Here is a 27227-nt window from a genome sequence, read left to right as displayed (position 1 = left end):
ATTATGAATTGAAATTGAATGGACCTCGGGTGGAGGAGCTCATTCTCTTCGGAGGTTTTTTTGTTTTCGCCACCGTTCAGTTCTCTTCGGGGACCCGCACGAGAATGTAATGCCTGAATTCTGGGTGGCATCCGTGAACGCAGCAGACATTTTGAATCCGAAAAACCTCAATATGATTAATATCGAAGTTCTGACTCAGTCGAGGCCTCGAAAAGACAGCCGAAGGGGAAATACCGTTGGATGGTGTGTGTTTTGAGCGGGTTGTTAACATTGGACATGTTTTTGAAGGAAATGTTGGGGATTTGTGTAGCTCTACGTCTTTCTTAACTACACTGGGGTTTATTTTGCAAAAAATCCTCCTGTATTATGTCGGACACCACAGAAAAGTAATTTAGGATAATTGTTTTTATTTTGCTATTTTTAACTATAAATAATCTGTATGTCAGTTAGGAAAAACTTAGTCAGCTCAAATCTTCAGTATAAGCAAATTGCATCAAGGAGAAAACGCTGTAGAGAAAATCACCTAGTTGTTTGATACATTTCAAGATTTCAGATAATAAAATGTATTAGTAAGCTTTTGGCATATTTATTACATTCAACTTCAATGCCATAACCGTACGCTCGCATCTTACGCTCACTCCACTCATTAAGTTTTTTAAAACATCTGGATGCAGCATTTTCTGTACGGAAACGCGCTTTTTCATCATATCCTCCTCAGATTTTATCTTTTTTTGTAGTGCCTGCTTCATAATAACCCAGTATTTTAAGATAGGCCTCAATTCCACTGCGTCTTTCATGTCCTTAGGTTCATACCGACCCTGTTGGCTTCGTACCACTCCAGGACATATTTGAACAGTGGCACGAAGCTAAATTTGGCCAGAAGATCGTAGGTCTCTTGTGTTGCTTCAACAGAGGAAGCATCGGAGCATCGGCAATTTGGCATCGAAAAGATATTCAATTATTCCAATTTCATATACTACCCCCCCTTGGTATATTTTTTAGAGTCGAAAAACACAACTTTGAGCGCTTCGAGGCATTTTCTATCTAATGAGATAATCCTGATTGAGTTTCTTGATGATGTTCCCTTCGTTTCTGAGGTGTATTCAACTGTAGAGTTGCCCAATAACAGATTTTTGTAGAACTTCCTGAAACGGCCAAATATCATCTAAAATGTGTATTTCTGGAACTGTGATGACGCCCAGAGGTCTGGAGTGAAATTCGGAGTTTCACGATGTTTATTTTCGAAAACAACTTTCGAGCTACACGATGTTTATTCCCGTCGTTATTTCTGGTCAAATAATGCCCTTAATTACCTTATCGAACGCGTGTCCTTTGCTGTGCTTGAGAGTACACTGCAGTTTGTCAGCTATGCAGTCTGCGTAGAATCTGTACGTTGTGTTCCACCAGATCGACCCACCTTTTCCACAGTGCACCTCTCGTCTCTGACGAACTGATTTCAAAAACCATTTTTACAGGGCTGTCATCCGACTTGCCCAGCCCACCCCAACCTGCCAATTTCAGCGATGAGTACGATAGATGGCTCCCCAAGCAGCTCCACCAGCAGGTTATTCGCGTTTTTCTTGTTCCGTTCTCCATCTGTAGTCTACCAAAGATTGTATGCATTACGTTTTGCGCGAAGACCGCAAGGACGCGTTGGTGTCCTGTAAATGATCAACTTTGTGCGGCGTCGAATTCTACTCGATCGGAGCGTCCTCAAGAAACTGAAGTGTTCGCTGTCTCACGGTCTTCATTAAATCTGAACAGTTCATCTGCTTCGCTGACGAGGTGGACCTCATCGATAGGACGTTCTACTGCAGCAGAGAAATCCGCAAACGTGTTGTAGCTGGAAGTCATGCTTACTACAGACTCCACAAGCCGTTGAGGTCTGGCCAACTAAGCCCCGTACCACCATGTAAAAACGCTCATAAGACCGGTACAGTAACTGTTCGCTAACTGGGTGCTGTTTAACTGGGCTGCTTTTTAACTGGGCTGCTTTTTAACTGGGCGTTCGCTAACTGGGCTATAGCCCAGTTAAAAAGCAGATGAACGTCAAAAATCAGCGTTTGGCATATTGCTGTCAAAACGAGATAGGGGCACATGAATAGTGAATTGAGATTGATTTTTTCAGTTCAATGGATTTTGGTTGTCATCACACATGCGATCCACTAGATGTTTATCTATTCGTTTCCAGGTCAAATGAATGTTTTATGAAAAGAATATGTTCCCAGGCAACGGTAAGTGCATATAAAGCACACGCAAGGCTAATAATTTATTTTTTCTTATTTTCTGTTCATCAGTCAGGATTCTTAGTGTATTGATTTGAAACATTTTCAAATTTTCGCTGAGAGTTTTGCCTAGCGCCATTACATCGAAATCCCCCTCGATATTTGACGACATTTGAAATGTCAGCCCAGTTAGCGAGCGACATTCGTTAACTGGGCTAGGCCCTCAGCCCAGTTAGCGAACGAACAGTGTAGTCCTCTATGGGCACGAAACATGGACAACGCTCGAGAAGGACTTACAAGCACTAGCCGTTTCCGAGCGACGTGTGCTTAGGACCCTCTTCGCGGAGTATGTGAGGATGGCGTATGGTGGCGAAGAATGGACCACGAGCTGGCGCAACTCTACAGCGAGTACAGTATCCAACAAGTCGCTAAAGTAGGAAGGGTTCAATGGGCGAGCAACCCAAGAACAACAAATCTTTTGAGAAGAATTGCATCGCAGCGGAGCTTATCAAGCTGGGCCCGCATAGGTTGGCTTCCTGTCTGCATCAGCTGATAGTCAGGATCTGTGATACAGAACAGCTAGCGCAAGAGTGGAAAGAGGGGGTAATATGCCCAACATACAAAAAGGGCGATATGCCCAATAGAGAAAAGTGCTCTTCCAGAACACCCTTCGCTGTCTCTCGCCGCTAGCACGAAGGTTTGCGGGAAGTTATCCAGCCGGTTTTGTGGATGGCCTTTGCTGAAGCCTTTGCTCGCTCACTGTAAAGCTTTTATATGCACTGACCAACATGGATTCACAGCCTGTCGCTCCACCGCCATTGATTGTTTTGTCCCACTTCGTACATCACTAATAGTATGGTAAAACGTGCTCAGACGGATGTCATTTACACCGACTTGACAGCTGCCTTCAATAAACTAAACCATTGCATAGCCGTCGCAAAACTTGACTATCTTAGAATCAACGGGAATCTTTTAATATGGTTTCAATCGTATCGCCATGTTATCGTCGCTATTAGGTATTGCTAGTTCTTTTATTTTGATGCTACGTCTGGAATACCGCAGGGAGGTCACTTAGGACCGCTTATCTTCCTGCTCCATTTTATTGACGTGAGCCTAGTTATTGAAGGCCCACGGTTGTCTTACGTAGATGACCTCAAACTCTCTCTTAAGTTCACACAATTGAAGACTGCCACCTACTTCAACGTCAGCTAGATATTTTTGCCGATTGGTACCATCAGAACCGTATGGACGTTAATCCATTTAAATTCTCGATTACATCATTTTCGCGGAAAAATAGACTATACATTATAAATATGCTTTGCTAGTAAGTTAAAGACTTGGGGGTAATTTTGGATCCCCAGCTCACAAAGCCTCTAGAGTTCTGGGATTCATTCTCATGACTGCCAAAGATTTTACGGATATTTACTGCCTCAAATTGTTCTATTGCGCATTATCTCGCTCTATATAAGAGTACTGCTCGGTTGTCTGAACCCCTTATTGCAACAATGGCGTGGAAAGAATAGAATCAGTTCAACGACGCTTTTTGAGATCTGCTCTGCGTGCTACCAAGCTGCTTAATAATATGTTTGGAGCTTCTGTCTGTCCGTAGAGACACGGCCAGGGCATTGTTTACCACAGACCTTTTGCAAGGCCGCATAGACTGCCCCCACCTCTTGGAACAGCTGAATATAAACGTGCTACCTCGTACCCTGCGAAACAATTCGATGCTACGATTGCCTGCTCAACGAACCAATTATAGCATTTTTGGCGCAACAATTGGTATCCAAAGATTATTCAAAAAAGTATCCGCTCTATTCGACTTTAATTAAATAATTGTGGATGTAAATATAGTAATACTCACTATATTTACATCCACAATATGCAAAAAAACAACTTTTTTCAAACAATTCACTATACTCTAAACATCCGAAAAAAAACTCGAAGATTCCTTATTTTTTGATCTTCCAGAGTAGGGTTCCCCCTTAAGTTACATTGGGGCACCTGCTTGCCTGTTAGTAAATAGACCAAATAGACTCAAATAAACTACAGGCGGCTCGTTTTTGTCCCGGAAAAGTTAGCTCTGCTGTCTTTTTTCTGTTAGTCTCGACTCACGTCATGACGGGTCCTTTTCTACAGCATCAATGCCCGCGATGCATTCTTCTCGTCAAGAATCGTCTGACAGACCATATGGAACCAGCCCTTACGTCGATTCCGACGAATTCTCGACGAATCCAACAGCACCTTCCGCTGCGTTGTTAATGGCTGCTTACACAGTTCTCCAGAAAAGCTTCGGTCAGCTCTCTCTCATCCGGCAAAACTGCCTTAAAGTTTTGCGCGTACACAGTAGCGACTTCGGGAAGTTTAGGTCGCTCCAGATCATACCGTGGCGGGTGACGGTAGCGGATGTTGTTGACATCCAAAGGTCTTCGGCGCATTATGATCAGGTGGTGAGAATCGACGCTCGTACCACGATAGGTTGTCGATACCCGAAAAGTGCCTTACGTTAATCAAAACGTGATCGATTTTTGTTTTAGTCTATTGTGGTGATCCCTAGGAGTACCCAAATGGGAGGCTATTCTGGGAGCAGGTACTACGTATGGCCATGTTCTTGGAGGCGGCGAAGTAAATGAGTCGAGGGCTGTTTTCGTTGGTGAGCCGTTGTGCGCTGAAATTTTCAATAACCGGTACGGATTCCTTCTTCTGGCCAACCTGAGCGTTGAGATCTTTGATAACGATTTTGACGTCATGTTTTGGGTAGCTATCGTATGAACGCTCCAGCTGCGCGCAGAAGGCGTCCTTATCGTCATCGTTACTTCCTAGGTGAGGGCTGTGCACGTTAAAAATGCAAGCACGTTGAAGAAACGGCGTCTGATCCTCAACTGGCATATTCTGTTGTCGATTGGCCACTACCCAATCACGCGCTTCTGCGTTTTGTCCATCACAATTGAAGCTAAGCCCAGCTCGTTTGTTTTGCCGAAGCTCTGTTAGGTGGTCCATCTCTGTACGTATGTGCCAATTGTCCCTTCTAGCATACCTCCTGCAGTACTACAATGTCGAACTTGTGACGCTCAGTAAGAATCTGGGTACTATCCGAAAAATTTAGAAACTTGAAGTTCCATGATCCGTGTTTCCAATCGTTAGTCTATTTTCGTTGCCAAGGTCTATGCCGATTGTTCCACTCCGTATTGACATTATTTTCTTTCTGTACTGATTGTACTGGCTTGTAAGGCCTGCACCAGTCTCGCCGGAGGACCATCGTGACAGCAGTGTTTAGAGTCCCACGCTGGCACCAGGACGTTGATCAGCTGCTCCTAACATGGGGAACAGGCGCTGTTTTGAGCCGCACTATCTTGGTGAACAGACGGTTGGATTGAGGGAACATTTCCTTTACCGCCGAGATATGGTTAACGCACCAATGATCGCGTCGCAACTTCTCACTTAGCTATTGTCGGATGACAACATTGCCCAGAAAACACCAACCAGTTGGGTCCAAATTTCAGCTGGCAGTATTGTAATAATATGACTAGTGGAGGTGTGAGATAGGAACTTGTGAGGAACGGAGCTAATTTTGACGCTCCTTCCAGGCTGTCAACTCACCATTTGAATCCCTCCGGTACTCGTTCTTTTTCCCAAATCTTGGCAATGACCCAGTGCACGGCTCTAGCCAGTGTTTCTCCATCGTATTTCAGCAGCTCCCTGGGAAGTAGGTTGACACCAGCAGCTTGTGGTTTTTCAGTAGGACAATCTTCTTTTCCTCAAGATCGATTGCCATACCATCCTCACGCTCTACTGCAACAACAAGGAGCTCAGACAGCAACCTCCTTATGAACAAGTGGTCGCTGTGTTTGACTTCGATACCCTCTAAAGTCTTGAGCGCATGCATACGTTGCGAGCATTGTAGACGTCGAAGAAGAACCTGCCGTCGATTATCACTGGGTCGATTTGTTTCTCTCTGGTGGTCAGGCGATCTCCAGGTGGTTTTGTGCATATCTTCGCGGGGTGAAAAGCTACTGTACACTGCCTCTCGTCCTACTAAAGTATTCATGTCCCCAATGACGATTTTCTCGTCCCGCCGCAGGCAACTATTGTAACCTACTCCAGCTGCGCATAGAAAGCTTCCTTCTCGTCAGCGGATCTCCCTTTTTGTGGGCAGTGCAGTAGTTGAAGATCCGGCTCTTTATCCTTAATTCGCACACCCTCGCGTTGATTAGCTATTACTCCATCACGCGTAGGCGCTTCTTGCCCAGTACTATGAAACCAGTTCCCAGCTCGCAGGTGGCACCACGATTCTGTAGAAAGTAACCGCCCGGTGCTCGCCTTCAAATACCTTCTGTCCTGTCCAATGAAGTTCCTGCAGCGCTATGATTTCGATGTTGCGAGGATATAACTCAACGTAGATTATCCTGTCACATCCGGGAAATCTAGGTGATTAGCTGTTCCGTGTCCCAAGATTCGGATTGCAGTCCTAGGTCTATACCGATTGTTCCAATTCGTATTATCTCTTACGTTGTTTGTAACATATTGCTTTCCGGGCGAATTGTTGGACTTTTACCAACCCTTTGTTTTACTGAGGGATTACCGTATCAGCTTTGTTTAGAATCCCTCGCTGAAACCGTTGGACGTTGATCATCAGCTCCTAAATCATGCATAGAGGGTGAATCAACGTCATATACAAAATTGTCTCCCGCATCCTGTTCCACAGACTAAGGCCGTTGCGGGAAACCTTCATTGGTGAATGACGTTTTCGTGACATTAGATGTTTTGAATGACGGGCTAGCACCGTATTGTAGCACCATCATTACGAAGTCTCACATGCTCTTAGGTTTTGCGGACGATATCGACATATTTGGTATTGATTGAACGTAGAGCGGTGGAAGAGGCCTTTGGATCTTTCAACAGGGAAGCTGAAAGAATAAGACTCGCCATAAGAGCGTGTGGTAGCCCGACGGATATTGGTGCTGCAGGGATGAACAATGGAGAAATATTTGACGAATTTATTTACCTGGATACGCTAGTGACCTGCGCTTAGCTATGAGATAATAGGCGTCTAGCGGCCGTAACGAATTGCGTAACAAGTCATGCTTCCGCAGCCTTTAAGCCCGCATTCTACAAAACACCGACACCTTTGGTGGCAATCTATGGCCATGAGGCATGAAATTTGAAGGAGGCCAATTATCAAGTTCTTGGTGTCGTGGGGTATGATCTTGCGTTCTATTCAGTTCGAAATTTCAGAAATAAACGAGTCCAACTTTTTGAAAAGGTTATAGTTTTTTTACTGTTCTTTTTTTAAAGATTCAGAACCCAAAAATTTTAGACCTGGAAACTACTCGTTAAAAAAAATATTAGCTTCTGATTGTCTTTGAAGGGCAAAATTTTTTTTTCCATTTTTGCAATATATTTCAATTGTGCGAACAATTTTTTGCAAATTAAAAAGAGCAAAAGCTTCCCGATTGGCAAAATATGTAATAGGGTAATCGCTCCTATATTTTTGATCATTGTATCGTCAAGCCTCCCTAGCTGGTCTCGAGGTACGATGCTGGCCTAACAAGCCAGTCGTCGTAGGTTCGAGTCTCGAGTCGGGAGAGACTGTTAGTGTCAGTAGGATCGTAGCGCTAGCCCCGCAATTGTCCTGTACACTTAACGGTTGGCTGCGAAGTCTGTGTATAGTAAACAGAAGGTCAAATTCCGAATCGGAATGTAGCACCAAGGCTTTGCTCTTTGCTATCGTCAAATTTTACCATATTTTCAACGTAAAACTTTCAGCCACTTGAGAAAATCGAGAAGCAAAGAATTAGAATTAGAAATTTGACGGAAATTGGATAAATGAGATAAATATGATGAATATAGGTGCACCAAGCTGTTGAGATGAATAATGGTGCGATTACCCTAAGTTACCTTTTTAACAAACTACACGGAATCGAATATTGTTGTCTTCGTGATGCATAATGCATGTTATTAGTCTCTCCGCTCTCGTACTTTGCGAAATATACTGTGTTGTTATTTTGACTTGAAAAATATCAGTTTTTAAATTTTGTTTCTAAATAAACATGATATGTTTTTGTTAAATTTCACGTGTTCTATAAAAATGTTCATTTTGCGACGCATGAATGACTTCTAGATAGAGAAAGAATTCGTATAAAATATAGAGAGATTAAAGTAACGAAATTAAACTAAAGAAAACAACAAAGCAGTTTTCAGTTCATATCGATTGCATTACAAACTAACTCTATTGGACAGCATAGCCACAAACGTACTCTTAAGCCCGCCTTCCACCAGAGGGGTAAGAACGCATCCCCCCCCCCCTCGCGCTGAATGATTCAAAATCATCATGTTTAGTGCGATTCTCATCATCAGTTATTGTTACTGTTGTTGGTTTTCCTGTTGCTGTTGAAATCATATTCCCTGATGGTACCGCCGGGTTCCAGCTCTAATCGAACCCCAACGAGGAGGCATCCCGTGCAGTTATGTGTACGAAAGCATCTTGTTAATTTTCTCACGCGGCTATTTGAATATGCTGCAGTTCGGAATGGAACCTCCACGGAGATGGCAGAAGAAGTATGAATGTAGGTTCTGACTGATGCTCCGTACCGGAGGCTGCCCCGGGCGCATCGCGGTCACTGAGGAGAGGAGGCAAAAGGAGCGAAAAGGAGAAACCACCCTCAGCGCAAAACGGAGCATAATCGCCGCGTAGAGCCTCATAGCGATTGAGTTATGGATTCATTTATCCACGTTTGTGTTGTTCGCCGCGCATCTGCCTGTGGCTTTTTTCGGTACGAATTATCTTCATTCGATTCGTGTACGGGAAAAGTAACCGAACTACAAGCTGCTCTGCTGGTGTTCAGAGTTTTTCTTGCCGCATTATTTCAACAATCGCTGAAGTACCGCGGAGAATCGGAAGACACAGACCCACTGGGGTCTGCTGCTGCCGCTGCTGTTTATGGACGATGATGATCGGGCACGGCGGAGTTCTATATAGTCATCACGCTAATAAGGCAGAAAGAAAATCAATTTCGAGGAAATGTTATTTGTTTTTCAAATTACTTTATTATCGGCAGTTGCTCTTTCTGCTCCCTTATGGCGCTGCTTTCCGGTGCTGCCGAGGGGCCCCGGGTCGCGGTGTATGATTTGTGAGATCTGCTTGATCATCGGAATGTAGAATGGTTTATTTGGACACCTTGCCGGATAGGATATACGGAACTCGGAATCAAGTTTGAAATTGATTAATTATTCAATTATACGTGTTGATCATAGAAGAATGCTAGCACAAACGGATCGGATCGAACGGAAATCTGTAGCGTAGAGATGAACTGCGAAAAATCGCTGACTCAATTAGAAAAGGTAACATGCTTGTTAGCATAACACAGAGGTTAGTATACAGTGATAGGCATAAATAAAAACCCACCTTGAGTATTTAGAAACATTTCTCGATTTCTGGACTTTATAGAAAAATCTGCAGCCGTCATTCCATACGATTGTTTGTTATTTATCACTTTTTCAGGTAATTAACGAGTTTTGTCATTTTTGTTGGATTTTGTTTACTCCATTACATGACTTCTTGAATGTGTGCAAAAATGCGTTGACAAAAATACAAGCCCACCCCCAAAAAATTATATGGAAATCATTGGAAACCTTTAAGTAACTCGTCGTTTTCACATGTTATGACAGCTAGGGCTGTGCGATATTATTTACAATCACTCAGTGGTTCAGTTGACGCGATATAAACAAAGTGTTGTTCACATTGGCACATAAAAGTCGATTTTTGTTGTTTGCACGAAGAGTTTTCATCAAAATTAAAATGGGTGGGAAAAAATCAGCATGCAAGTCCAAAATCTAGTAGATTACGATCATTTCGCAGTGAAAGATTGCAGAGAAGTTTGGAATAAGCCGGGGAGCAGTCTGTAAAATTGTGCAGAAGCATAATACTTACGGTTCGCTTGCTGACAGATTCCGAAGAGGCTGTCGTTGGAAGACCGATAGCCGGACGGATCAACGAATCATCCGGGAAGTGAAGAAATCTCCAAAAATATCGGTCAAAGTGATTCAGGTAAACCTCTCGTTGGTGGTTTCGGCTAGAACCATACGCCGCAGATTAGTTGAGCATGGACTCAAGAGCAAATTCACAAAAAAAACGTCTATTCATCAGCAAGAAAAATAAATTGAAACGGGTGGAATTTGCCCGGAAACATGTCAACAAAACCAAAGACTTTTGAAAAAAAGTACTTTGGGCTGATGAATCGATATTTGAGCTTTTCAACAAGAAGCGGCATGAAAGATTGTGGCGAAAGAATGATGAAGGGTTGCGGAACGTTATTTATTTTTTTGTGAATTTGCTCTTTATTCCATGCTCAGCTAGTCTACGGCGTACAGTTTTAGTCGAAACAGCCAACGAGAGGTTTTCCTGAATCAATTGACCGATATTTTCGGAGTATTCTTCACTTCCCGGATTATTCGTTAATCCGTCCAGCTATCGGTCTTCTAACGACAGCCTCTTCGGGATCTGTTAGCAAGCGAACCGTAAGTATTATGCTTCTGCACAATTTCACGGACTACTCCCCGGGTTATTCCAAACTTCTCTGTAATCTTCCGCTGCGAAATCTACTTCAAATGACCGTGAACAACTAGATTTCGGACTTGCATACTGATTTTTTCCCACCCATTTTAATTTTGATGAAAACTCTTCGTGCAAACAACAAAAATCGACTTTTATGTGCCAATGTGAACAACACTTTGTTTATATCGCGTCATTTGAACCACTGAGTGATTGTAAATAATATCGCACAGCCCTAGCTGTCATAACATGTGAAAACGACGAGTTACTTAAAGGTTTTCAATGATTTCCAAATAATTTTTTGAGGGTGGGCTTTTATTTTTGTCAACGCATTTTTGCACACATTCAAGAAGTCATGTAATGGAGTAAACAAAATTCAACAAAAATGACAAAACTCGTTAATTACCTGAAAAAGTGATAAATAACAAACAATCGTATGGAATGACGGCTGCAGATTTTTCTATAAAAGTCCAGAAATCGAGAAATGTTTCTAAATACTCAAGGTGGGCTTTTATTTATGCCTATCACTGTAGGTTAGGTTAGAAGAAGCTACTTCTTCTCCATAGTCTACAATGGTCAATAAATGTGCCAGATGGTTGGCTTTTGATTAACTACCATGTAACAGTAATGTTGAATCACTATAATTTTCTATAATAAAATATGTATCTTTTGAACAAATAACTTCGTCTGTTAATTGAATCAAATTGTGTTCCCCAAACTTATCTTCTACAATAAATACACTGCGGTGAAGATGTCACATGGAAAGGGAAGTAATTAATACACGTACATTTGAGATGCCAATCCTGAGTACGGCTCCCTCAAGTCTAGTGGACGTTCATACTTGAATGCGAATTTTTCCCTGCACCCTGAAACGGTGTGTTTACTGACAATACCGATTAAAGTAGGGAACTTCCACCCGTTTCCAGTTTGTACCGCGCATTTCACAGATCGTGATGTTATTGTAGAATATGATGATGCAAAAATTGAGGTATTTAGATTGTAAATAACGGATGATATGTTTATTTTATAATTTAAATGACAACGCGAAAATTAAAAAAAACAACAACAACACAAATTGTGTTGGTACCGCAAATGCCACTCTTCGCTGTTCATGTCGTCGTTCATGGTGCTAATCGTATGCAGGCATTTCGTGGCAGCGAAACAGCGCGCAGTTCCTAAGGTCGCATCTCTTTATGAAATTGTTGAACAATATGCAAATTGTGCACTTTAGGCAAATGGTTGTCAATCGAGTGGGCTTGCCGGTTTTACTGTTTGTAAAGCACCGACCGTCTGTTTGGGAAGATCACGAGGGTAGGCGGTAAGCCCGGCAGATCCCAGTTCGAACCGTCCAGACTTGGTGGAGACTTGGTGCTGGCTTGCGAAAATGAAGATACTGCGTGGGGCTGAATGGAATTTCTATTTTACAGTTAATTTTATTTTTCAATCCACTGACTAGGAGCTTTCTTGTGAATTTTTGATTGGTGATGTTTAATAAAAAAAGCTGTTTTATTGAATTAATGCATTGCAACAACAGAGTCATATGATAAAACTCCATTTGCAATTCAGAAATGGTACAGCGAGATTTGATTAACACATCTGAGAAGGTCGAGACAAAAATGTCATGAAATTTGCAAAGGAAAAAAATATTAGGTACCTAGGAAAATCGTGGACAGCTGTGTAATAAAATTCTCTCAGCAGAAAGAAAGCATGTTTGGCCTAAAAGCAATTCCATAAAAAACGAGCAACAATTTCAATCGACCATTTTTGATTCGGCTGAAAGTATTGCACAGACATGTTCATGGTCATAAGATGCCTTTTGCTATTGATTTATTTTGAGTTACGATTTATTCTTTTATAAAAAAAAATTAATCCACCTAGCGGTCAGACCCAGCCTTTCTCATTCAATTTTTTATTTGTATAAATAGATTTACATGAACGCTTCAATCCAATAAATGTATATTCACTCTTTAGGTTCTAAAATATTGATGTTGTAATCTTTACATATAAAAATGCAGTCAAGTCTGTCTGTCTGTCTGATCCATATAGGCCCGAAAACTACCGAACCGATCAACGTGAAAATTTGTATGCAGGGGTTTTTGGTGCCGATAAAGGTTCCTATGATAGTTTGAGACCCCTTCCTCTTCTGGAAGGGAGGGGTCCCATACAAATGAAACATAAATTTCTGCACAACTCAAGAACAAACCAAGCAAATGAAACCGAATTTGGCATGTGGATGTTTTAAGGGGTAACTAATATGTCCATTATAGTTGGATGAAACACAAATTTGTGCACATCTCGAGAAATTTGGCAGGTAAATGTTTTTAGTGGTAACGAATATGTACATAATGGTTTGAAACTCGACTCCCTCTTCTATAAGGGAGGAATCCCAAGAAAATGAAACACAAATTTCGCACAGCTCAAGAACCAATCAAGAAAATACAACCAAATTTGGTATGTGAATGTTTTTAGAGGTAACAAATATGTCCATAATGGTTTGACGCGCCTCCCTCTTCTGGAAGTACATGTTACTTCACAAATTTCTGCACATCTCGCGAACTAATCAACTAAATGGAACCATATTGGCAGGTGAATGTTTTTAGTGGTAACAAATATGTTCCATAATCGACCTCAGACAACATTTTGGATTGTAAGATGGCAACTTCCGGTTTCTGGAAAACAGCCGAAAAGGGCCGATTTCCACCCAATATAATAATAGCCGGATCTAGAATAATACACAGGAGCTAAAATCGACCACAGATAGCATTTTAAATTCTAAGATGGCGACTTCCGGTTTCTGAAAACAGCAGAAAATGACCAAATACCACCCAATATGAGTTTTACTTTAACCAGTATGCCGTTCAAAATCCAGAAATTGTCTCCAAATGCCATTATGAAATCCAAAATGGCGACTTCCGGTGTCGGAAAAACAGCGGCAAATGACCAAATACCACCCAATATGGGTATTTCCGGAACTGTAATGATGCACTGGAGCCACAAATCGACTTCAGACAACATTTTGAATTGTAAGATGGCAACTTCCGGTTTCTGGAAAACAGCCTGAAATGGACGATTCCCATTAAATATTAGTATTGCTGGAACCAGAAAGATGCACAGAAGCTAAAAATTGATCACAGACACAATCTTGAATTTTAAGATGGTGACTTCCGGTGTCTGGCAAACAGCCGGAAATGACCAAATACCATTCAATATGAATGTTTTCGGAACCAGAATTACGCCCAGATGACAGAAATTGATTTCACAGGCAATTTTAAAGTCCAAAATGACGACTTTCGGCTTCTGAAAAACAGTCCAAAGTGACCAAATATCACCCAATATGAGTTTTTCTTTAACCAGTATCCTAAATACCATTTCGAAATCCAAGATGGCGACTACCGGTTTGTGAAAAACAGCCTAAAATAAACAAATACTATCCAATATGAGTATCTCTGGAACCAGAATGATGCAAGGAGCTAACAATTGACCTCAGGCACCATTTTGAATTGCTAAATGGCAACTTATAGGCAACAGTCGGAAAGACCGAATAATACTCAATATGGATATTTCCGTAAACGTGATGATGCATAGAAACCTAACATTGGCCCTGGACACTATTTTGAATTTGAAGACGACCACTTTTAGTTTCTGGAATACAACCAAAAATACCTCCCAATATGGGTATTTCCGGTGTCAGATTGATGCCAGAAAGTCTGCTGATGATGACAGAATACCACCCAATATGAATATATTCAGAATTAAGGCGATGTACAGAAGCCAAAAGACGAGGATGTTGTCATTTCGATAAAACCAATCATTTCAAACGATTTGTTATTTGACGTTGATAATATCCTATGGCCGATTCGTCGTGCATTTGCAGACTTCAAACAAACTGCAAGGAATCAATGAACTTGGAACGTTCAAATAGTACGACACCACATATAAATTATGTTGAGGCCACATATATCGATCAAAGCAGGTATAGTTTTAAATAGTCTTTGAATTTCTCTTCTTTCCATAACTTTTGAGCCACATATCAAATTGTTATGCAGTTTGTTATTTGTAAGTTTGAGAGATGACTTGTTCGTATGACACTAGTTATGTTCAAATAAGTCATGTAATCTTTGAGATAATAGACTTTCGTTGTTTTATTAACAATTCAATACATAACGGTTGCTTAAGTTCGATTATAAACAAATGAAATGGGAACGTGTAGGGCAGCTAAACTTTGAAACCACGTGTTCAATCATAATTCATTAGTTAACCCTTAACTAGCCCGCTCATCTGATAATAATAATCAAATCGGTTGTGTACTTTCTGAGAATGAAAGTTTCCTGATTTTCACAAGTCGGCACATTACAAATGAAGTTACAGTTCGATTACAGTGAAATTCAATAGGGTCTTCAGAGGCAGCTAGACCATTCATTTGACACTAATTTTGTGGGAATCGGGTCGGCCATCTCTGAGAAAAGTGAGTAAGTCCAAGTAGTCTTCGGAATATGTTCCTTTGCATAGCTGGATTTCACATTTTTAAACATAACAGGCAAAGTAATAGTCCGACTGCAAAACAAATCAATAGGGTCTTATGGGGCAATTAGACCTTCCATTTGACACTGATTTTATGAAAATCGATTCAGCCATCTCTGAGAAACATGAGTGAGATTAAACAGTTTTCAGAACACGTTTTTTTTTCAACTTTTGAACCACAAGTTCAATCTTTATGAAATTCAAAACTTAAGGGTTTTCTAGATAGCCCGTTCTTTTGAGACCAATTTTGTTTAAATCGGTTGTGTAGTTTCTGAGATATTGATGTTTCATGATTTTCACATTTTCAAACATAACCTCTAAACTAAAAATCCGATTACAATAAAATTCAATAGGGTCTTATGGGGCAACAAGACCCTTCATTTGCAATTAATTTCATGAAAATCGGTCCAGCCATCTCTGAGAAAAGTGAGTGAGAATAAAAATCTGCACATACACACACACACACATACACACACACATACAGAAAATGCTCAGCTCGTCAAGCTGAGTCGAGTGATATATGCCATTCGGCCCTTTTGAGCACTTTTATACTTTCGGTTTAGTAAGTGATTGCTATACCTCTCTAGGAGAAAGGCAAAAAGGTATTGATGAATACAAATATTTTTAGAGCTATAAAGGTTTGTTTGATCGGTGTAAGGTCTTCGGCAACGTTGAAGATGATAATCTTGTCTTTTTGGAAGAATATACTCTCTGAAAAAAAAAATTGTGAGAAAAAAGGTTAAAAATGTAGGAGCTTGTACCCAAGACACGACCGTATAACTGACGTAAAATACGGAAGAACATTTCCGTGGACGAATCTTGAGGTCGAATAGAAGCTTGTTATTGCGAATTGCCACTTGCAGGACGATTCTCGTTCTATTATTTCTAGCACCCGCCAATTCCAATACTTTCGTCTTTTACACAGACGGCTTAAAAATAAACAATTCAACAGGAGCAGGTATGAATGGTCCAGAAAAAAATATTTCGATACCAATGGGCAGTGGTGGGCACCGCTAACCGAAAATTTAGCGACGCTAATCGCTAAGTCGCTAACCGGAAAATTTAGCTCGATAATCGCTAAACGCTAAACGCTAAACCCACATTAGCGGAACTTTCGCTAATCGCTAATCGCTAACTTTTTAATATGTAAATAGTCATATCGCTATATTTATTGCTCATGTTTTGTAAGATTTGGACCACTTTGATCTGTTTTGGTTAAACAAACGAAAACAATTACTTTTTAAAGCTATTTACAGTAAGAGGTTCACGAAACGGTATTCATATTTGATTTTGTAAAAACAAGAATAACAAAAGTTATTTAGCTTGTATTGAAAATAGATACTCTTAGGAATGTTTTCATGAAAATTCAATTATTATCTGAATCGAAAAAGTAGAACCAAAGATGTCATAATTTCAAGCGCATTGCAATTTACCAAAGTTCTTGGTGTGCCAAAAATTCAATCTAGACCTTATGCTTGTTCTTCACAATGCTCCTGTGGCTTGTACGATAACTGGAACTCCATTCTAGGGTAAAAAACCGACAAAAGTAACTTTCGCAGTCAAGTATGTTCTTCTTTCGAAGCAATTTACGTACGCCATCAGCAATTCACAGTTTTTCTAAATATTTCTATTGTCGCTTCTCCACAAAATTTAGCGAATTAGCGATTAGCGTTTCGAAGGCCAAAATTTTAGCGACGCTAACAGTTTCGCTAACCAGCTCAAAAATTAGCGAAATCGCTAAATCGCTAACTGAATTTTAGCGTCGCTAATTAGCGAATTAGCGAATTAGCGGAATGGTGCCCACCACTGCCAATGGGTCGTTGGTCTACAGTGTTTCAGGTTGAAATATTTGAAATTTTTGAAAGTGCACAAATCTGTTTGGCTAGGAAGTATGAGCATGTTAGTATATGCATTTTCTCTGATAGCCAAGCAGCACTGCATCCTTTCACTAAAACAACTGGCAGAAAGGAGCCAAGTCAAGTTATACTGGGTTCCGGGTCATTGTGGAGTGGAGTGGAGTAGAAAAGGCCGTTACGTTAGCCAGACAAAAGTCATGTTCCGATTTCATAGGCCTAGAACCATTCTGCGGGGTGTCATCAAGCGCCTTGAAAGCAGAATTGAAAACCTGGGAAAATCGATAAAACAAGAGAATTGAATGTGCACTGAAGGGTTACACCAGTCGTAATGCTTTATATCACCAAACGTGAAAGAAAGCCAGCGGCTGCTTAGTTTAAACAAAAAGAAGTTAAGCACAACAGAGCAGATTTGTTCACAAAACATTGTCCAAGTAAGCATCACCTAAAAAAAATCGGTCAGTCAGATGACGAAATTTGTCGCCTCTGCGAGTTCGAATGTGAAACAGCAGGATATTTGCTCTGCCAATGCAGTGCATTGATACAGCGCAGAATAAGAGTCTTAGGAAAAGGAACTATGGAGCCTTTCGAGGTCTTGTCTGCGAATCCTAATGAGGTGATACATTTTATACGGAATTAAGTGCCAAATTGGGAGAAAGGGTGCGATATGCCAAAGACGATCACTTCTATCAATGAGGATATGTCTGCCACGAGTACCTAGACTAAAGAAGAGACATTCCACAAATCAAAACAATGGTCGCAGTCGTCCAAATCTTACAAAAAAAAAAAAAATATTGCAGCCGCCAGATTTATAGGTACTCCTGTACCACCCCGTATAATTTACGGTTACTATGCGTAACGAAGAATGAATGTGAACTGAAACAGATTTTAAAATATACACCCGAATCATGTGGAAGTCAGTGGACGAATAAATGATGGTGTGATAAAAAACCCCGTACGATTGTTTTGAATACCTACAAGGAGAACTATAACGCGACAAGTCGGCGGGGCCACTCACACGGTATTATGGAAGAAAGTAACAATAGGTTGGTCTGCGTTGCGCGTTGTTTTTTTAGGTATAAAGACGAATGTTGCGCGCGAAGGCATATATGACACAAGCGGGCCACGGACAAGCGGCAGAGCAGCTACGTTTAGCATCCCGTACTATTGCTGTTACCAGGAGAGCTAGTCAAGTACGATGGCTCCGAAGCCAAAGCCAGTATTACCACATTTTCATCTCTACTGGAAAGGTAAAAATCTTTTTCATCTGTACTTTTTCTTCCGAAAATATGTACCAAAATTAGTACCTGTAAAATTTGTGTTACATAGAAGGATCATTTTTGTTGACCTTAAAATAAATACAAAAGTTACAAGTTATTCATTAAGTTGATGATGCTAACACATATTTTTATTAAATTTGGAATTTGGTTTCAAGTTTTCCGCAACAACAATGTTTGCATGAAAACACGAGTTGACCCTTAGCATCGAGCTTACATTTATTTTGATTGCCAAGGAATGATTCTCAAGTACACCGACAAAAAATATCAGTTTGATTAATGGACCCTCAAAAGTTCTGTAATACCGTGATATGACAAAGTGCCATTTTTTCGAAAATGAGTTTTTCATGCTTATTTGTTCATTATACAAAGACCTATCTTTTGGTATCTTCCTTTTCGTTTTTGCTTATTCATGCAGCGTGCAAAAAAAACAAAGTGACGTAGGAACCATTTCAATCCAAAAGTGCAAAGAAATGCATTCTCTTTTGGGCCATACTAGAGATACTCAGAGAGAAAGAGAGAAAGAGAGAGAGAGAGAGAAGTGATGAAGCCGCCAATTTGGCAACTAGGTTTCACATGTCAAATGGTGCCAAATCTCTTCTTTGAGAAATGTTGACTAACTTTTTCATTCGACTCGTAAAACTGATTTTGACGGTGGAAGTCCTGAGAAATACTAAAATGCATCACAAAAGCCGTAAAGATGTTAAACTTTAAACTGATGTTATACTTTGACCATAATTGATCATTATTTTGTTGACCATACAAAAGGTTTGTGAACCTTCAGTTAAAAATCACTGTGATAAAGCAACTTTGGAGCATTCTCAATTCATTGTTTAGTAAAAGAACACGAAAAACGTGTGAAAATAAAAATATTCTTTATTGTATCTGATTGCAATACCTCTCAATGTGTTACCTTTCTTGTTCGTTTGTCTCGGATTTTGACATGTTCGTTTGGATCACAACATTCTCTTCGCATATTTCTCCCTCTGAGTATTGCTAGGCCGTACTGAAAAACTGATCACTTGGATCTACATAACAATATCATCTAACAGCAGTGTACCCATCTGTACCTTTTGACAAAAAACTCTAATCTGTACTATACAGAATCTGTACCAAAAACAACCAAAAACATCTGTACCTTTCTAGAAAAATCTGTATCTGTGGTAACACTGGCTAAAACTATAACGAAATACAATAGCCCAAAGTGAATTGTTTCGTTCCTCTTGCCTAGTACAAATTATAATTGGCCTTTTCTGAGTTTTCTTACCTTGCAAATTATGAAATCTGCATTTCTCCATCTATTTTGAGCTATTTAAAAGTGACGTGAAAATTGTTTTTCACTCAATGTAATCATGTTTATACTATCGAGCTAGTTAAAATTACATTTGAAATTTGTTTGTTACTGTTTTTAAGTGGTTTAGAATGAAAATATAATAGATAAAAATGAAACGGCTAGATAAAAGCAACTTCACAACTCGGAAAATCGTTTGATAAATAAGTTAAAAAATGCCATTGATGTGTCACTATATAAACACAGTATAAAAATAAAGACGAGGAATCGGTGGAGAAATCAATTTTTTTCGCCATCTGCGGTCAAAATAATTGAGCACTAAAAGAAAATGGAGATTTAAAAGTTTTTATCGCTAAAAGCAACATTCTGGCGAGTGGCAGAAAAACGGCAACTACATACAATCGAATCCCTCTATAACGACACTTTTTATTGTGACAAATCTCGCTATAGCGACATTCTCAACAGTTCCTTCTGTTTTATTTTAAAATTCTTCGTTTTATTGCGACATTTCGCTATTACGACCTTTCTCTATAACGGCATACCAAAACTAATACTTGTCATTCTTTATTGCGACAATAGTACAGTCGAATCTCTCTATAACGACATTGCTGAATCTATAACGATATTCTCAACGGTACCTTATGTTCTACATATGCAAACATTATTCGTATTACTGCGACATTTCGCTATAACGACAGTCCCTTGCGATGTCGCTATAAAGGGATTCGACTGTATTTCAATTGAATAATTAAAATGCGCCAAAAAATAAGGCGCCGTCCGCTACGGTATGTTGCAATAAAATGAGCGTGTGTTGCAGCAAAAACCACACAAACATTAAATCGTCGTCTGTTGCGCTGCAGCAAGTCTGCTTGCTTCAGGTCGATCCGGTTTTTAGTGAATTATTTTTTTACTACGGTGATCGGATAAACAATGAAGGATCTCCGCATCCGTATCCGCAAATGCGGAACATCCGCATGAAAATTGACATCCACTTTCGCAACCGCATCCGCATGCAGATATTGAAAAAAATATCGCTTCATAAAATTTTGTAGAAAAATTTTCCTTAATGTATTTACTGCTCGCCTAAATGACTTTTGCACTGGGGAGGGACATAACAATACAATATCGCACGCTAGCCTGGGGGCTAATGCGGTCTCGATCAACTAGATTAGATGAGAGAATTCGTTATCGATATTGTTTTCGGCACATTTTGCATGTTGTAGGATAAGTACAACGATACACCGTGTCCCAGTGCTGAGTCGTGAAAATTTCCAGCTCGAAAAGTTCCTCGACCTGATCGGGAATCGAACCCGATATCACATTCGTGTGGGAGAGCTAGCCGACCGACATCGCTAACCACAGAACCACGGGGAGGGACATGTTCATGTGAAATAAGCAAAATAAAACACAAGGGATGCTACGGATACCCGCATCTGCATGAAAATTTACATCGGCATCTACATCTGCAAACGTAATCACATATCCGAATCCACATCCGCATCTGCAGATTCCCGATTCCCTGTTGTAGGATGCTAGCTTTTAAATGTGACCAACGACATTTATATTACAAATATATTTACAAAGCAACAACCAGAGCCGTAGGTACTCCGTTTTGCGTGGGGGGCAGAGGATTTTTTTTTTAATTGAGCATTTTTTGGGAGGGAAAGCCGTTTAAAACCGTTATGTGCTCGACAAAAAAGTACCTTTACGCGTCCAACGGAGTACCCGGGTACTCACAAATTAAAATTCTTATAAGTTTTGCAGTTTTCCTCCTATGTCGATAGTTTTAGCACCAAAAGATTCAGAAGATCATCTATATATTTTCAAATAAGCGTTAGTGGTGTTCCGTAAGAATTTTCTTATTTCCGAAAATCTGGTTTTCCGGGTATATATTCCGAAAATAAAAACCAAGCTGCGAATGTGCGTATCGTTGAAAAAAAAAGTAGGGAGAAAAATTTCATAATTTCTGCCTTACAGTGACGAAGCCGCTATTCGACCAATTCAATATTCATTCAATAAATGATCAAACCAGCAAGAGAAACAATGCAAGGAAGAGTGATGGAACACAACGATTTTATGACACTTATTAGAGCCATTCACACAACGTTCGAAAAACTAAAAACAGAAGAGAGTTCTAAAAAGTTAAAATTTGAAACAAAAAATGCATTGAAGGAATTACAGCGTTAGAAACAGCGATGGTCGCCTTATACAAAATCGACGATACTGAGAGATTCTATTCGCGAAGAAAGAATGGAGCGATTCAACCGTTAGCCCAAATTCTAAATTTGACGATTCGCATTGTTTGATCAATGTTTATGTCCGGTTTTATTTTGGACCGAACTGTAACATAGTTGTCCGGGCTAGGTAACGGAGTGGGTTATGCTTCCGAGGTGTGAAAAATTCCGGCCAAAATAAATTGAACTGAACATAAACATGAATCACAAGAAGCACACTGCAGGAAGTTTAGATACTGTCTGAATATTGAATATTTGAAAAAACTAGTCTTGTGTGTCATTTTTGCCCACGATTTGTTCAATCCAAGAAATCAAAAAATGAACAATAAAAACTTCTGGAAAAACTGGTCAAATTTTGCAGCGAAACTTGTTTTGCATTGTTCTTATATGTATAATCAAACATATAAAACTGTGATTGGTTCTCTCATTAAAATGACACATTTAACTGACATTTTCACTCTCAGACGCTGGTCCGGACATCCGAAACGGAAGTATGCGGATCGTCAGTTTCAACTTCGCCGCGAGTTAAGCGGACTCACCAAAAGATTGAGTAATTTAACCTTTTTGTCATATGAGTTCGACCGTTCGGATTTAAACATGGTTCTTTTGAGATTTAGTGAACTACTACTGGAGACTATTCAAGAATGCTTAATGGTCATATTTCAGATTTTTCATTTGGTTTTTTTCACCTAGTATCAATCAAATATATGAGAAAATTGCGTGGTGGGGCAATGAAAACGCGTGGGGGGGCTAAGCCCCCCCTAGCCCCCCCGGTAGCTACGGGCCTGGCAACAACAACAACAAACCGTTTATAAAGTCAAATCGTTCGTGTACTTTAATGTCAGCTGTGTTGGGAAAGTGCTTGGATTGCATCATTGCGGGCACGCGATTGGTTGAATTATATTCAAATGGGCTATGAATTTCAACCTCTTTACTATGAACAAATGTTTCAAATTTTTTTCATAAGCTAGATAAATTGGTTTTCTATCCAATGAGAACTAAAATCCGTTCATGGGTAACAAAGTTGTAAGCATTTGAAATCTTTCATTCTGCCGTTTCACCCTATTTTCGATATTTCGGAATGGCACCCTATAAAAGTAAGACGTGTTCTACGCCAAAATACACAATATATCTCTATTCTGTTAAGAATGTTTAGCATTGAACATTCTCCCTTACTTTTTCGCCTCTGGGCAAATTGAAACGAAGATTCGAATCGACTATTTTTACATCGGAATTGGTTATTATTATCTAGATTCCATTATGCTCAGAATTAACGGTAATCAAGCTTATTCGAAATTTACGAATTCACGATTTCTACATATTCAAAAGAAGCAGGGGGAGGGCCCTCCCGATATGAATTTTTGGCTACTGCTTTGGCACAGACACACAGACGTGCTACTCGATGACGATGCCTTCGTCCAGAAAAATAACGATTATTTTAAAATTTTGTTTAGGAGGCGCTACTGTGTTGCTATAAGCAAGCGTTCACACTCATTAGTTAATCCAATAACCGTTAGTAATGTGTCAGGTGTCGTTTCAAGCAAAAACTATAACCGTTTTTACGAATATTAGTTAGTAGCCAGTAAGCTGACAATGTGGCGCGTTAACGTTTCGAACAAGGGCGAAGATTTTTCAGGATTTTTGATCGAAGAGGCACGTCTGTTTGTCTGTAGCTTTAGTATCTGATATACAGTTAAGTAAGCAATTTCAAAGCCATCGAAATTTTGAAGTCACAGAGGCATGATCGAGCATTTAACACTTCAAAATTTCGGGTTGAAACGAGTCGGAGTTGAAATGAAACTCAGTCGATTTTCTCTGCAAATCGCGACGTGGCATTTGCCGGGACTGGCAGGGTACTTCATATTTATCTTCCCCCACGAAGGAAAAGAGCACCCAGGTGAAGTTCATTTCACACACCAAGTTCCCCAAGAAAGCGCTACTGTAGCTGACAACTAGAAGGGGATGTCAAAGCCGCTATTCTTTCGTTCCGGGCTGGCCGTGAACGGGGAAATTTATAGTATGAAGTACCTGCCGAAAGTTGGTCTTTCATCAAGAAATTCCATAAGACCGAAGACGCGGTGTTTTGGCCGGATCTGGTGTTAGCCCATTACTCGAAACGATCGTTGGAGGAAATAGATTGGCTGAATATCGATGTGGTACCCAAGTTGGCGAGCCCGCCTAACGCTGCGTTCCATCGATTTTGTCGCGAAAACTAAGGAGGAATTGATAAATAAAACGAATAAGGACACACATGCTTTCGTCCGCCATGACGAATGTTCCGGTAAACTGCCGAAGGCCGCTCGCGAGGGAGTAGAAGTAAGCTAACATGATTACCTTTTTCTACCTTTATCAAAGTAAATTATCAGTCGTAGTTATTTTTTTACCACCATCCAAAAAAGTCCTTTTTACCGCCAATGTTATAATTTGATATTTTGAGGTTTTATTATTTCATGATTATAGATTTTTTAATTTTAAAACATTTGTATTTTTGGATTCTACAAGTTCGGAATTTGGTTTTTGGGACATCACTTTTTTCCCCTCATTTCTTAAACAATTAAACTGAAAGTTAAAACTTTCGTTGGATTATTATTTCCAAATTTATTTTCGCTATCATTGGGTTCGAAAAAATTCACAATTTGCAGGATACACTAATACACGACGGATCGCACGAGGTTATTGGGAGCATAACCTAGACCGTATCCGAGTCCGTAGTAACTGCCTGGATAGTATCCTACGCTGGACTGCTGGACTCTAACTGTTCGTTTGGTGCATTGAACGGTTTCCACGCACACTCCAAGCGTGTTACGGACAAAACCAGGACGGCAGAAGCATCCTCGCTGGCAGGGTCGGGCACATCCTACCGGACCCAAACGGTAGTTATCACAGGTTAGTGGACAAGCTGATCCACAGCTTGAGTAGACTTCATTCACTCCACTGCAGCGAGTATCTAATGGTGAGTGGAAAAACATAAATTGTTATGTTGTTCAATTTAAATTGAGTATTAACTTACCATATGGAACCGCGTACGCAAAAGAAACGCACATAACAGAGACAATTGCAACGACTGCCAGTTTCATTTTGGTCTGAGTGGTTTGTTAGTTGTCAATGCGATCGACGGTTATGGATAGCATTCGAATTGTTTCAGAGTAATATATACGTTAATGATTGAGGAAGATCAACTGTCTTCTAGCTGGGATGCAAATGGAACGTGCGAACCATCGTAAACTAACGTCAAGAAGCGACTTCAGGTAATTGGCGGAATTGAATCGAACTTACGCACGTGCTGCAGTGTGACAACAACATAGTCCCGTGAAGGCCGCGTGTTGCATAAGGTTTAAAGTTTCAATTTACTTAGTTGTGTGGGATGTTTTTTCAAGAGCAAGCTTAGAAATTCATTGGGGACGGTTTTTGAAGACAACTAAAAATTACCGTGTATTAGACGTAAAAAGTCTTGTTAGTAATAACGTAATGAAAATCGTTTCCGGTTCGTTCCGTAGTCTGAGAATAAAAATTACAAATTATTGGAGAACGTTACTTTGATTATATTTAAATATTAACTATTGACCTGCTGTTAGAATATATCATAACAATACCAAACAAATTTTACTACTGCGATTTTTTACTAATTCACTGAATATTCTTCTTTTTCCTTTATCGTCTTTACAATTTATTACAAAAATTTAGCAAATCTGTACATTAATTTTGGGTTTTCGCCTTATATGTACACCTATATGAGTTATTGCATTATTTTATTCGATAATAATGGCTTTCGTATGTTTTTTGCATCTTTTTGAAGTTTTCATTCGAAAAATTATATGTTTGATAATGAACGAGTTAATTCATGTTCAAATCAAATCGTATTTTACATTCTTAGTTTAAAAACCTGAAGTGTCTAGTACACATATCAATAATCCATTGAATCCTACAATTAGCGTCATATCTCGGGAATCCCACCGATTGGAGTGCGTAAACAGATGTACACGCAGTGTACGTTGAATTCTTTCTCCATCGCTTCTGAAGGTCCTACCGGAGTCTGCACTGACGTGCGTACAAAGTATCCATTCTATCCAGGAAGTCGTCGATAGTCAAGAGGCGTGCCTGAAAGCCAACACTTGAGATCTCTACCCTCATCGCGGTAGTGATCATCAGATTTATTGATTGTGCTGGCCGTTATACAGCAAGTTGATCGTTCCTGCGCAGTTCAACGCGACGGTTGCATCAGCTGGTGGCAAACAAGCAGCCATCTCGAGGATCACCCCACACTTGGCGGACGCTGGAACGCTTATTGGATTGCGTCATGTGTGAGCCAACACGGACCTGCTAAACGGCGAGCAAGCGGCCGACCGCGGACAAACAAAGTACTAGACGAAACGTCGCCATGAAATTCCTCGCCAATCGCGATGCGATCGCGACCCGTACCGTCACCGGTCGGCTCAAGTGGCCGGATTTGCTGAATACAGCGTAAAAGTGTACTGCGAAATCAATAAATTTGTTTATCCTGCACACGCGTACATACCCATATGTTTGTCGCAGCCGTCAATTGAATGTGAGGATTTATTGTGCCCATTACCTGTAGGTGACATGGCAAACACGATGCCAATCCGGATAATGGGAATTTTGCGACAGCCATCGAGATGTGAAGTATTTTGTTGTTTCGAAGTGGGAAATGAGAATATCAGCGTGATTTGGTATATTTAGCGGGGTTGTTTAACTTTTTACACTGAATGCTTTCATCTAATTGGTTCATAATTAGATCATGATGTCCAGTTTACTTTACATAAAAATGATTTTAAATTATTATTTTGGGATGTGGTATTTTGGGACCGCAAATTAATTATAAATAATTTGTTGAGAGCCTATACATTACGCTGTCAACGTATTCATCCAAGTAATGTGAGTACGCTCATAATGTGAAGATTTATTCTAATTTCTACTTTCATTATAAATGTTCGAGCGCCAATATAATTTCTTATCAAATTATCGAGGTTTTGGCATTAATGGATCAGATATTTCTTTACGGTTGAGTTTTTGTAACAACAACAACCAAGACTCATACCATGTTACTTCGCAAATCGATTCTGATCGACCATTTCCGATTTTGCTGACTTTTCACAGTTGTTTCTCCTTTTTTTGTTCACACAACATTTATTTGACACGGCACAATACAAATTAATGTTTTACGGAGCCAATTAAATCTAATGCCTTATGGTCTAGAATATCTTATAATCTAAAGGCAAATTCTTTACCCTCGCTGCCGACTACGAGCTGAAACTAAATC

General features: G+C 40.0%; 1 protein-coding gene across 1 annotated transcript; it reads right to left on the bottom strand.

The window, feature by feature from the left end:
- Positions 1 to 24562: 24562 nt before the first annotated feature.
- LOC129726774 (cysteine-rich venom protein 6-like) lies at positions 24563 to 25065 on the bottom strand. Its single transcript, XM_055683848.1, has 2 exons — positions 24960 to 25065; positions 24563 to 24896 (listed from the first exon to the last, which is right to left on the bottom strand). Exons 1-2 carry the CDS (start codon positions 25024 to 25026, stop codon positions 24598 to 24600), a joined length of 366 nt encoding a protein of 121 aa, XP_055539823.1. The 5' UTR covers positions 25027 to 25065; the 3' UTR covers positions 24563 to 24597.
- Between the last annotated feature and the right edge of the window lie 2162 nt (positions 25066 to 27227).

Source organism: Wyeomyia smithii, chromosome 3 (genome assembly GCF_029784165.1).
Source record: "Wyeomyia smithii strain HCP4-BCI-WySm-NY-G18 chromosome 3, ASM2978416v1, whole genome shotgun sequence".
Classification (NCBI taxonomy): domain Eukaryota; kingdom Metazoa; phylum Arthropoda; class Insecta; order Diptera; family Culicidae; genus Wyeomyia; species Wyeomyia smithii.
This window is presented reverse-complemented; position numbering and strand designations above follow the sequence as displayed.

Coding starts and splice junctions, on each gene's coding strand:
- LOC129726774 (XM_055683848.1), bottom strand. CDS start 25,026: ATGAAACTGGCAGTCGTTGCAATTGTCTCTGTTATGTGCGTTTCTTTT. Junction 24,897..24,959: donor TGCGTACGCGGTTCCATATG/GTAAGTTAATAC, acceptor ACTCACCATTAG/ATACTCGCTGCAGTGGAGTG.